This window comes from Aethalodelphis obliquidens, unplaced genomic scaffold (assembly GCF_003676395.1).
Source record: "Aethalodelphis obliquidens isolate GAN/ISIS:26980383/991018 unplaced genomic scaffold, ASM367639v1 scaffold87, whole genome shotgun sequence".
Classification (NCBI taxonomy): Eukaryota; Metazoa; Chordata; class Mammalia; order Artiodactyla; family Delphinidae; genus Aethalodelphis; species Aethalodelphis obliquidens.
Window position 1 is genome coordinate 6,221,895 of NW_020838031.1, and position 13,900 is coordinate 6,235,794.

At 34.3% G+C, this 13,900-nt stretch overlaps 1 protein-coding gene across 3 annotated transcripts in view; it reads right to left on the reverse strand.

The window, feature by feature from the left end:
• LYST (lysosomal trafficking regulator) overlaps positions 1-13,900 on the reverse strand; it is a 193,923-nt gene that overhangs the window by 60,589 nt on the left and 119,434 nt on the right. For 2 of the 3 annotated variants that reach the window (XM_027094060.1, XM_027094059.1), the window contains exons 29-36: positions 13,469-13,660; positions 11,595-11,770; positions 9,684-9,890; positions 3,271-3,447; positions 2,622-2,698; positions 2,292-2,480; positions 291-436; positions 104-203 (exon numbers count right to left, since the gene is read on the reverse strand). In XM_027094060.1, coding sequence (XP_026949861.1) covers positions 104-203; positions 291-436; positions 2,292-2,480; positions 2,622-2,698; positions 3,271-3,447; positions 9,684-9,890; positions 11,595-11,770; positions 13,469-13,660 — 1,264 coding nt within the window. The remainder of the gene's footprint in view (positions 1-103; positions 204-290; positions 437-2,291; positions 2,481-2,621; positions 2,699-3,270; positions 3,448-9,683; positions 9,891-11,594; positions 11,771-13,468; positions 13,661-13,900) is intronic. The other variant, XM_027094061.1, reaches the window with a different exon arrangement.

The following is a 13,900-nucleotide window of genomic DNA, read 5'->3' on the forward strand; positions in this document are numbered from 1 at the left end:
CACGGCATTATCTAAAATAAATATTACATAAGCACAACAATAGACTATTAAAGTCTTTAACACCTTCAACAAAAGAGAAAATGTCTTATGGATTCAAATTTACCTTATAGACTCACTTGCAGCTTTGTCCTTTACAGTAGAAGAGAAAGAAGAATGAGTTTTGTCTTCAAATAGGTAAGAGAGTGGTGGTTTGACCACATCTGCTGAGGAAAAAAGGACATTATTATCTTTGTGTAATGCCCATAGTTAATCTGCTATATTTACATGTTGAGTCAAGAAGCCACTATCACCTTCTGATTTTTGTCTATCCCTCAGGAGATACTTATTTGGAATAGTTAGGTAACATCTCTGTAAGCGCCTTCTCTCTCGGTTTGGCCCTTCTGTTGGATCCAACTGCCATGAAGTTGGATAGTAGATGGGGTCATACCAGACTGCTCTGCAAGTGAAAAGAAAAGATTTTAAGTGGCAACCTGAAGTATTTGTAGTTTAAAAAAAAAATCATTATAGAAACTGAATAAATAAATCAAAATGTATCTATTCAATTGAAAAATCCCAACCAGTTATATAATTAGACTAGGATATGCATACACATTGTATAAAAGAATAACATTTAAAAAAAAAAGTTTCCTCTGCTCCGGAGTCCCACTGACGCTGCCTCAAGGCAAGCTCTGCTACCAATTTCTTGTATCTATTAAATTTTTAAAAAGATAGAGCATGACTACTATGTATGCTTTAGCAATATATTAGACTTAGTATGGTTAACTAAAGAAAAAAATCAATTTTCCAAATTAATTTTCTTCATTTCCCATTTTGCCTATTATCTAATAAAACAAATAAAATGAGTTCACTTTTGTAGTAATCACATTTCTTAAAATGTTTTAAAGTAAATTAATATTTTAAATGAAAGGAAACAGAACCATATGAAATACATTTTTAGAAATAGATAAGAGAAAAAAAATTACCCTTAATCCCACTACCCCAAACATACCAAAATACTGGTAGTGATTACTTTCTTTCAGTTTTTAAAATTGCAGTTAAAATTATTATGTATACACATTTCTATATCCCACCTTCTTTCACTGAACACAGTATAGTCTTTATTATTACCATTTTAAGTGGCTAACGTTATATTGAGTGGATGCATAATAATGTATTTAACTCTATTACTATTATTATATATTTAAGTTGTTTCCAATTCATTCACTAACATAAATAATGCAGAGATGAAAACCTTTATGCTTATTGCTTTTCCATATTTTGAATATTTTCCTTAGGACAGAATCACTAAAACAGGGTAACTGGAACTAGAAATAAAATGTTTGTAGGGTTCCTGACACATGTCAAAGTGTACAATGCCACCAAACCTCTGACCAAGGGCTAAGATACATTTCTTCTCCTGCTGTGGAGATTAGCACCTAAAAATAATTTTTTTTTGTACCATAAAAGGTAAAATACGGTATCTAAAGGTTTTAAATCAGCTTCTAGCAATAGTCAATATTTTCCCATCTGTTTATTAATTCTATTTGTCTTATGTGAAGAGTATATTCATGTCTTTTGCTTATTCAAACTTTTGGGATCTTGATATTTTATTTTCAAATCTTTATGCATTTTTAAAACCATAAAAATGTTAACTGTGAAATACTTGCTGAAAATGAACTTTGATGTTTTGTTGTGGTTATGCTTGTTGAATACACTGGAAAATATGAAAGGTCAAAGCCATTAATTTCTTCAATTGTGTTTGATCTTAAGAAAGTTATCTGTCCATCACCATTGATAAATATCCTATTTTCTTCTACTTTGTAAACTTTTTGAGTTTCGTTCATTTGTTCACCTGGAATTTGCTTTAGTGCATAATGATTAGTGTATAATGTTTAGTGCCTCAAAGTCATAATACTAATCAGTTATTTTAATCAAATTCAGAGAATAATACTTTAATTTCCCTCCTTTCCTTATTTGTGATGCGTTTTTTTAACTGTGTTATTAAAATCTTAACTACAAAAAGGTCTATTTCCCAACTATCCTGTTTCAGTGATTTCTCTATTCTTTTGCAAAGATCATATTTTAAAATGAAAGCCACTATATAGAATTTTCTCTCTGCAAGAGCTAATGCCTCTCCCTCTCATTATTTTTTCTCTCACTAAAAATTAAAAAAAAATATTCTCATAGGATTATTCTTCAAGATGAAATAAATCACAAATGAGTAAACAAAAAATATTTAAACTAATGCGATAATGTTATGAATCTTTACTCTGGAGTGAAAATAACATCAATGTATAAAAATTCATGCCTACCTATCATGCGTCAGTTGTTGAATAAGCTCCTGCCAGTGTCTGCTGGCACTCAGATCCACTTTATACATTCCTCTGATGTGCTGGATCACCTTTTTTCTCTCAATTCCTTGGGAAAGAGACACTGCCTGGGTGATATCCGCAGCTATTTTAGATATATCCTTTGATTTTGAATCAAGACGCTGAAAGAGACTAAACAAACAAGATGCCCATAAGTTAAGCATATGCGGAACATTAAATGTATATCAAAACATGATACTTTAAAACTAAAAGTATATGTGAAATCTAATGGGTTCCTAAAAGACACAGCTTTTAGAACACATAAAATCCTACCTTTGCTGATTATTATTAACTGTTTTCTGCCAGTTGGCTTTATTCACATGTTCTTCAGTTTCATATTTCTTTTGTTCCTAAAAGATTTGGATAATAATATATTATATAAAACTTATTATTTACCATTTAACACTGGCACAGAGCTCAACAAACTAAATTTAAAACAAAGTTAACAAAGGAAAAAAATATTGTCCCCACGAGACCAAAATATTAAAATACATTAACCACTTAAATAATGCTATAACTCCCCTTTGTTTCCACACAATTGGGGTCACAGAAATTAGGGTGGAATAGTTAACTAGGGTTGCCAAACCCGATGGGTGTGCATAGTTGCTTGCTTCCTTATTTTGCCTTTTCATTAAAGAACCCAGAACTTAAGGTTGATGATTCAACTTGCTTGTCACTACTAAAATCTTTCCTTCCCTGAAAGCTAATGACAATGGATAAGCAAGACCACAGAGAATAAAATGCTCCTTAAAACAGGCCTATTTGTTCTCTCATAGTAAAAAAACAATATAAAGTAAAAAAAAAAAAAATCAAATTCATTATCAATGGTACTCTATAACAAAAAAAAAAAAACCTTTCATTCTTCAGTTATATTCAAGCGGATATCCTAAGAAAATTGTTTCTTATGCTTTCACTGACTCACCTCTTTAATCACTTTAATAAGGTCTGATTTTGTCGATGCACTGGGGGGGATGCACTTATGACCACATAACTTTAAAGCATTCATAAGCAGCTCTGCTGTGTCTAGTTCTTCTTCAGTCAATTCGTCTTCGTGATTATGTATCAACTCTGACAAATACAAAACTAACTTGGCTCCATGCTTTAAAAAAAAAGTAACAATTTTTTTAATTAAAATTTTTTTAAAGTCATAAAGAATTTTTATTTCTTACATTTAAATTATTTAACAGTAAATTAAATTACATTGCTAGATTTATTTGGTTGGATCTGGTTTAAATAAATCAGCTAAAAAAGACATTTTGGAAACAACTGAAGAAATTGTCAAACGATTATGTGTTGGGTATATGATGACATTACGGTACATGCTAATTTTGTTAGGTATAACAATGTTGTTACGGTTACATAAAAAATGTCTTTTGAAAAATGTCATGATTACTATAATTTACTTTAAAATACTTCAGAAAAAAGAAATGATGTTAATATGATAAAAATTATTAACAATTGTTAGATCTATGTGACGGTCATATGGTATTCATACAGTATTCACTAGTCTCCATTTTTCTTAGTATGTTTGAAAATTTTCATTGTAAAAGGTAAAAAAAAAAAGAAAGAGAGGAAAAGAAAGGAAGAAAAGAAGGAAAGAAGGAAGGAAGGAAGGAGAGGGGAGGGAGGAAGAAAAGAGGAAGGAAAGCAAAGAAGGAAGGAAAAGAAGGAAAGAAGGAAAAAAGCAAGCACACAACCTTTTGGGGAAAGAATTTTGGAGAGGATTTGCTAAAGGAATACAGAAAATAAGCCTGGGATAAAGAAAAATAATTCTTAGTTCTTCTCATAGAACTGAACTGGAAGGAAAACTTTCCTTTAAACCTTAAGGTAAGAGGATTATGCATGATTATTCTTTCTCCTTTAATTTCTTCCTGGGAGAATAAACATTGGAGAAAATTCCAGAGCAAAAATGTATCTTTGGATCTGTTTGTAAGCATTCACTATTCCCTAGGGAGAACAAAAGGTGAAAAACTCTAAACCAATAATACGTCATCACTCAGTTCTGTGCATGTCTAGAGAAGGGTTGGTTTAGGCCAATCTTCTATGAACAGACCCTAAAAAGAAAATTAGAGTGTTACTTAAGGTAATGACAATGGTCCTTCCAAGTGTAAATCTAAACCAAACTTTGATTCATGATTGTGTAAGTGGCCCTTTCATGCCATAGATATTACACCTGATGGTTATGTGTACACTATGTATATTTAGACATTAATTTTGCCAACAAGTGAAACATGCATAATTTTACTATTTAAAAAATTTACATTGATACAAGTATCACTGCATTTGGCTTTATGATATTTTAAACTGTGAATAGTCAACAAATGGATTTGGAAACTATTACATTTTGGGTGATATTTAAATTAACACGCTGAATCACATCATGTCATTTCGCAAAAGCATAAGATGAACATATGCAATGATGAAAATAGCAAAGCTCATTTTAATGCAACATTTTAAATTAGTCAGGAGACAGCTGCTACCTGACCAAAAGAGAAAAATGAACAGATGCTCTGCAAGTAAAAGGCCTGAAGAGTTGGCAAATAAAGAGAAATGGTAAATGACTAGAATACTTTCATATGTGTGTCTTAAAGGCAATGTTCTTGATAGAACTCTAAAAAATTTCAGTTTAGTATTCAGTGACATTTAAAAATCATCTTGAAAAACTAGCAGAAATGTCTTTATTCATTCTGAATATCCAAAGAAACACATGATTTTTCTAGACACTGAAGTTGTTTCTAATATCTCATTTTAACATCCTCTGATCAATCATTTATTGGCTGCACTTCCTGGGACTAGAAAAGGTGTTATTGGAGACACACACACGTGGAGTCTTGTTTTCAGCTCTCAGAAGACTGATTTAAGGAATCGAATCTATTAAACACAAATCCTAAGAAAATAATAAAATGTTAAAATGTGTAAAAATAAAAGTTTCAATGAAGTTTCAAGAAGGAAGAGTTCTGAGTGGACTAAAGAAAGGAAGGAAGGCTTTGAAGGTGGTACCACGTGATGTGGGTACGTGCCTAAATGGACAGGACGGGCATATAGACAGACAAAGGGGAGGAGAGACAGAGTGGTGTGCTGAGTGGACACCATGAATAAAGCAGCTTGTCAGTAGGACTACAGGGATGTGAAGCGGTTATAAGAGAAAAGATGGGACTATGTTGAAAAAAGGAGGAGCCACAGAGTAGAGAATTAACCAGACTCAAGTTGTAACAGTAGAAGAGAAGCTTGGGGCTTTAAAATCCACGCAGAATTAAAAAAAAAAAAAATCAGGCAGATTACAAATGGAACACAGCTTGTAGGAAGCTGTAAAAAGGAGAAGAGCTCTCCATACTGCTGCAGAACGATCGCTAGGATACACCGTTAGTTGAAGAAAGTAGAGTGAGAAGGATGCGTATGGTTCACTATCTTTCTTTGTATTAAGAAGTGAGGGAGATAATATATACGTGTGTGTGTGTGTGTCACAGATTTGCTTATATGTCCAAAAGAAATTTAAAAACCTGTTGGTAAGGATGGTTACCTACAGGGAAAGGGAAAGAACGAGGGAAGGATATAGAGATAAAAGCTAGAACCTCTTTGAATGTGCTATGCTTCACAATTTTGATTTTGGAATCAGGCAGACATTTTATGTAATTAAAAACAAAATTAAACAAATAAATATTCAGTGGAATCTCTAAAAACAGAAAGCAAATTGAAGGGAAAAAAAAGAACCTAACTAGTTACTTGATGCCAAGTTGGTGGCATAACCAAATAGAGAAAATTATTTTAAATGCTTTTACGATACACTATTTTCGTGGTACACCCATAATGGTATCCTAAGGACAGAAGAACCACCAAGAAATCTTAAACTGCATTCAGTAGATTTGTTATAAGTGACAATGTTGTCATCTTATTTTGAAAATGTTTTAAAGATAGATAAAACAAATAAGTAATTATGGTAATGTCATCAGAAATTAAGCTTATCAACATTAATAAAAAGAAACATAAACGTAAAATCCAAGAAAATCATGAATTCATGATTTATTTTTCTTCCTAAAAAAATACACAATTCTTAGCTTTGTTCACTAAAAAGGCTGAGAAGAAATGACAACCCAATAGAAATAAACGTACCTAGTCCCTAGCTTTATAGTCTCTAAATACTATTATCTCATTACAAGGAAATAGGGGCTTCTTGGGGGAAGAGTTTGGCTCCAGGCCCAGGGAAGGAAATGTACAAGATGAGCCTGGGACATTCTTCTGCTCCAGAATGGAAGGAAGTTAATCATATTAACTTGTTAAAAATTAAAAAGGCCATGTTAAAAGGATAAAACAACTTGAATCTACAGAGGTGTTAATCTGAACAGGTGTGAAACTACTTAGTAAATTTATTAAAAAGTACCTGAGTTCATGACAAGACCTCAAAAATAAAAACAAATACAAAAATTAAAGGTTGCCAGGGCACCAACTTATTATTCTAAAAACAAACAGAGGAAAGAAGCAAGCATTTACCTTGCCTTTCCTACACAGACTATATTTCAGGGTAGCCAAAGAGCTGATAAGGGAATACTCTTCCCAATAGAAGAATCAGAGCTAACAGATGCTGGTGGAATGAGAAATGTAGAGAAATCACTATTTTGCAGCTCCTAATCGAAAAATGGATCCTGGCAGCTGTATGGCTGCTAAAACTATTAGGTTAAAGACTGAGGATGGGGCTTCCCTGGTGGTGCAGTGGTTGAGAATCTGCCTGCCAATGCAGTGGACACGGGTTCGAGTCCTGGTCTGGGAAGATCCCACATGCCGCGGAGCAGCTAGGCCTGTGAGCCACAACTACTGAGCCTGCGCGTCTGGAGCCTGTGCCCCACAACAAGAGAGGCCGCGACAGTGAGAGGCCCGCGCACCGCGATGAAGAGTGGCCCCCGCTTGCCGCAACTAGAGAAAGCCCTCGCACAGAAACGAAGACCCAACACAGCCAATAAATGAATGAATGAATGAATAAATGAATAAATAAATAAGATTGAGGATGAACTTCACAACGGATGAATCAGGCTGCTACCATCTCAAAGAGCAGAGCAACCAGACATTCTCGGTCTCCTGCCATGATGTAATGGAAAACGCAAAGCACTCCTGAAGTATTCTTTTAAAAATCCAAGCACAAAGGCAAATATGAAATCAAGAACTGGAATCTAGTCAAGCCTCTAGATCTAGAGCCACAAGGATGCAATCAGCCAAATCCAGAATGTGGGAAATTCTACAGAACAAATGACCCAGTGTCACCGACAAATACACGACATTAAAAAAAAAAAAAGGTTGGGGAGGATAACTGCCAGAATTAAAAAGATGTAGCACACATCAAACAAACGCAGTGTAAGGGCCTTGTTTGGGTCCAGAATCAAGAGAACTATTTAAAAAAATATAAGAAAATTGGGAAAATTTAAACACTGGGTATTAGATGATGATAAGGAATTATTGTTACAATCACAGCGAGTGATAAGTTAAAACAAAGTCCTATCAGTCTGAGATACATACTGAAGTATTTACAGGTAAAATGATTTGATATCTGACATTTGTTTCAAAATACTACAAAGAAAAATTAAAGCTGCGTAATGTCATGTGGGGTTCTTTTTCTGATTTCTCCCAACTTCTAGGTATGCTTGAATGTTGCCATAATAAACCTTAAAAAAAACTATCAGATAGAGTTCTTTGGTCTTGAGGTGGAGAGGAGGTTATTCTAGTGATTCAAGCATAAGGGGTGAAAGTGTAAACTAGGATGGGTGGGCAGACTATAGAGAAAGGCAGGACTAGACAAATAACTGGCCTTGGTAATAAAATGGATTCAAGAGAAAAGAAAGTCAACTGTAGTTCCAATGTTTCAAGCCGAAAGCAGTAAGGATACCACCAACAGAAATGGAGCAGTAGAGATGGGAGGCTGGTAGGAGAGGACTGGGAACTGATATCAGGGCTGGATTCAGAGCAACCGCAGCTTTGCTAAGTATAAAACAATGAAAGAACATCTCTTTGAATCCTCCATAGAAGGAAACTATGGGCTAGGCATGCTTCTGCCTTGGGAAGGGAAGACAATGCCCTTAGTGCACCTGAGAGAGTCTCAATTCCGGAAAGAGCACCTTAAAAGTATCACTTCAAATCTCTAACCTTTTGGTTCTTAGTATGATAAATCTGAGTTTCCCAGAGATGTAAAAGGGATACCTGTCCTTTCTTAAATATCATCTAATACTTTATTTATAGTGGTATAATTTGCATTCGATAAAGCATATAGACATTAAATGTTCATTTCTACGAGTTCTGACAACTGCATACGCCCATGTAACCGCTACCCAAACTAAGATACAGCACATTTTTATCACCCCAGGCAGTTTCCTTATGCCCCTTTCCAATCAACTCCCCTTCTCACTGCCCCTCTCCTTACAGAGACAACTACTGCTTGATTCTATGACCATATCTTAATTTTGCCTGTTCTTGGGCTTCATATGAATAGAATCACAGAATGTCTACTCTTTTGTGCTTGGCTGTCCCTTTCACCGACACAATGATTTTGAGCTTCAACCACATTGGTGGGTGTATCAGTAGTCTGTTCCTTTTTATTGCTTGTATAGTAGTCTATTGTATAAATATATCACAACTTAGTTACACATTCTCCCACTGACAGACACTTGGGTTACTTCCGGTTTTTGGCTATTAGTAAAAAGGCTGCCATGGATATTCTTCTACTAGTCTTTTTATGGACATACGTTTTAATTTCTCTTAGGTAAATACCTAAAAATGGAATTTTAGGGTCACAGGTTAAGGGTATGCTTAATTTTATAAGAAACTGCTGAACAGCTGTCTAGAATGGCTGTACCATTTAAATTCTCCATCTATTGCTAGGTAAGTGATAGAATTTATAGACTTTAAAATTCTTTAAGTATTTTGAGTTTATCATTCCAGATGATCAACAAATATATTTTGTTTTAACTTACTATAAATATTTTTGAAATATGTTATATGTACTGTTGTTCGAGCTATTCACTATAGATGTTTCATGGATAATATAATGCTTAAAAAAGTCTCCAAACAGTTCTTAAAGAAAACACTTCAAGATTTAGTAACGAACTACAATGGGTCTTATAAGAACTCAGATACAGAACTTCTTAAACCCTGGAAAAGGAAATGGGGAATAAACAGAGAGGTCAAATTGACTCTGGTAAAGAGCATCTGAAGAAAGACCTCAGAAAATACTTATTTGGTAAGAAAACTAATTTATGGTGTTTGGCATGAAAATACAGTTTAATTTCAGATCTTGTTTTGTACAGTTTTATATTTGACCAATAGTTTTTACTTACGAAGTACTGGGGTACTTACTTGCAGGGATGGGCTAAGACAGTCTCGTAGTATTTCCTGATGATTTGGTTCACGAACTATTTCAAAAATTTGCTTTCTCTCTTGTGAAGGGTGGGCTGGTGACAAAATATGCACGAGCAGTCTCCCAAGCTGCATTCGGAAGGTTTCCTTACAAGACCATAAGATTTTAGCCCACTGCTGTCTGGAACCACTGGCTTTACTTGAACTCTTAAATTAAAACAGAAATGAATTAGGATCAAACTTCTTAAGCAATAATATCCTAACCTCAACACAGTCCTAAAAATCACAGAACATGTTTTACTCCAGAATTTTTTAAACAGTTGAAATTAGAAAGACATATACATCCATACAAATGGGGTTTAAAAGAGATGGATGTACACCAATGTTTACAGCAGCATTGTTCAAAATAGCCAAAAGGTAGAAACAACCCAAATACCCACTGATGGATGAATGGATAAACAAAATGTGGTATATACGCAGAATGGAATACTGTTCAGCCTTAGAAAGGAAGTTCTGATACATGCTTCAGTATGAATGAACTTAAAAACATTTTACTAAAATGAATCATGAAATAAGCCACATACAAAAAAGACAAATATTATATTAAATATTGTATGATAACTTATATGAGGTATCTAGAAAGTCAAAGTCATAGAGACAAAGCAGAGTAGTGGTTTATCGGGGCTGGGGGAGGGGCTAATGGGGAGTTACTATTTCATGGGTACAGAGTTTCAGTTTGGGATAATGGAAAAAGTTCTGGGGATGGATAGTGGTAATGGTTGCACAACAGTGTGAATGGATTTAAGGTCACTGATATGTACACTTAAATAGCAAAATTTATGTTATGTATATTTTACCACAATTTTAAAAAGGAGAGACAAAGAAGTTAAAGTCCTAAGCCGCTTAAAAAAATTACCTAGGGCTTGGAAATTTTAAAAGGAAAAAAAAAAGAACCATCAAAGAATAGTGGTAGATAAGCCTACATTGATTTTGCAATACAAAAGAGAAAGGATTCATAATAAAGACTTGAATTAGTACTAAAACGTTGAGTATAATTGTCACAAATTAAGAACTGCATGTAAATTGACCATCAATATCCCCTAACAAATAACCAAATAAGTTGTTTCCATTGTGGTCCCACTAAGGCTAACCCAACCCTGATCAAATATCCTGCATCTGGTTTAAAAACTGGAATCGGTACATTTTAGAGTTTATTCTGAGTTTGGGAAATGGCTCTCCAATTACTCCTAGTCCTAAGGGCTCTGTGTGAATGATTCAGTTCTAAGTGGAACCGGCAGACAACAAAATCTAGTTTAGATTTAAGAGATTGGCAGAATCATGATTTATGAGTTCTGCTAGAATTAGATTAGCCTTTGGTATCTACGGAGTGTACTGACCAATTTGTTCCCTAAGGTCAATTGTAAGTGGCCCACAGAACCCTAAGTGAGCTGATGATAAATGGAGCCTGACGCTTGTCAGTATTCTCTGTGTCACTTTGAAGGTGCTGGATATGCTTAAGGCAACATCTACACTTCATAATTATTCATCATAATAATAATTCTAGAGTAGGTAGCTATAAATAAAGTCCGTTAAAAACAGGTTATTAGTTTAAACCTCATAGTAATCATCAAATTCCTACTCTTTTCTGATGCTGATCTTATTTACAAAATTACAACATTAGAAAATCGTTGTTGGGTTACAGACTTAAAAACAATGCTGCATGAAGTGAGTCCTTTTCGAAAGGGTAAATTAGCAATACATTTTACTCTGTTATTAACATTCAAGTTGTCTGAGTTTCAGAAAATGCTGTGAAAGTGTAGGAATATGATTTTGAAAACATATAATACAGACACATAAAACCCCTGATCCTTTTCTGTGAATGAACATTTCCCATGTAATTAATTTACTTACAGTAGATACTTTGAAGCCTTCTACCAGATATGTGAACATTTCTTTCTGAAATGGATTGAAAGCAGGCTGTTCATGATAAATATTTTCTTCAGAAATTTCAGTCTGGGAAACTGAGGTCTTGCTTTGAGGTGCATTTTCTGGAGTACTCAAAATGTCAATAATGTCTGGATTAAACTCTTTGAATTAAAAGACGAATAAAAAATTAGTCAAATCAAGTCAAAAAGTTAGTCAAATTTGAATTAGTCAAATCACTAGCCATAACAAATGATAATGATGCTGGCAAAAATATTCTATGTAATTTCTGATTCTGTTGTCACAATATAAATGTGTAGTAGGTGCATTAGATGTAGAAAATACAAAATACTAGAGAAAATGAATTCACCTAAAACAATGTAGAAATTTAAACATACATAAGTCACGCAGTTCTAAATTAAAGATTTATTTTACTAATGAAGATGAATTAAACTGAAAAATGATAAAAGTCATAAAGGTTCTTGTACAAATTAAACATAAAGACCATGTGATATTTACATTAGACAGATGTGCAGACCTGTTTCACTGGACATGCTATCCCATCAAATGCCATGCATGTGATAAAAATGGTTCAATTTCACAGTTTACCCTGGAGGCTGGTTGCCCCAAACATAAATTAGAAAAGTTAAAAAAAAAAAAAACTTGCGTGTCACTTGAACGTTTTTTAGAATTTTGACTTATCTATAGTGTTTTTGAGTATATTTCTCTGCATAGCTTTTTAGTGGTTTCTGTAGGTATTAACGTTTATACATAAATATATAAATCATTTAGCCCCTGTAGAAACGCACATTAAAACCACAAGGCTATACCCCTATATTACCTATCAGAATGGCTGAAATTAAAAACAGTGAAACTCATAATGCTGGTAAAGACGTGAAGAGAACTGGACCACTCACACATTGCTGGTAGGAATATAAAATTATACTGCCACTCTAGAAAAGTCTGGCAGTTTCTTAACAAGAACAAAACACACATCTACCGCACAACCTAGAAACTGCACTCTTGGACGTTTATCCCAGAAAAGGAAAGCCGCACGTTCACACAAAAACTTTTACGTAAATGTTTATAGCAGCTAGCTTTATTTGTAATAACCCCAAACTGAAAAACACCCAGATCAATTTTCTACAGGTAAATGACTAAACTGCGACATCTATGCTATGGACTACTCCTCATCAAAACCAAAAAGGGAACAAACTATTGATACATGCAACAACTAGGATGACTCTACAGAGAATTATGCTGAGTGAAAAAAGCCAGTCCTACACAAGGCTGCGTACTGTATGATTCCATTTATTTAGCATGCTTGAAATGATGAAAACATAGAAATGGAGAACAGATTGATAGTTGCCAGGGACTGAGGAAGGGATGGGGGTGGTAGGAAGATGGGTGCAGTGCTAAAAGGCAACATATAGATTCTTGTGGTGATGGAAATGTTCTTTTTCTTGACTGTATCGATGTCAATATCCTGGTACTGATACTGGACTATAGTTTTGCAAGATCCATCGGGGAAACTGGGTAAAGGGTACACAGGATCTCTGTAATATTTCCTAATAACTGCATGTGAACCTATGATTATCTCAAAGAAAAGTTTAAAAAAATATATTGGAGGTGCTGTACTATTTAAAACTTCAATGGTCAGTCTAGGCCAGCATTTAACATATTAAAAAGTGGAATTTTATTCAAGGCTATTAGTTCCAAATGAGAGATTCTTTTACTAGTGTGGATGCTAACAATGAAAGTATAAGGCTGTTAAAAAATGTGAAACCTAGTCAGTTCTCTCTTAAATTATTTTCCTTTTAGTTCAATATCTGAGTAAGAACATATTTATTCTCTAGTCCTACCTTGATAAATAATCCTGTTAACTGCTAAAATGGTGAGCCGCTGCAGTCTCTGTGCAAGCTCTGTTTCGGTTGCCTGGACAGGATTCTCCTGGCTCATTCTCCGTTGCATCATCATATGAAGTTCATCACTTGCTACTGAACGCATTTTCATCAGAAGAGAGTCAGTTTGAGCAAGGGGAAATTTTCGAGGACCTTCAAGTATATAAATGAAAACGTCAAATGCCAGAGTTAACAAGGACCAAAGAAACTATTTCTGCTGTAACTTTTTGATTATCAGACCATGAAAAGAACCTTATTTAATTCAAAGGTAATTTATACAAAGGAAAGAGAGTGATTAAGAGAGCGTATGTTTTCCCTCTTTGAAGAAGTGCAACAGTACCTCTGATGTCAAAGTCCTAAACAAGAATGTTGAAGCTTGTGACATAGCTTGGT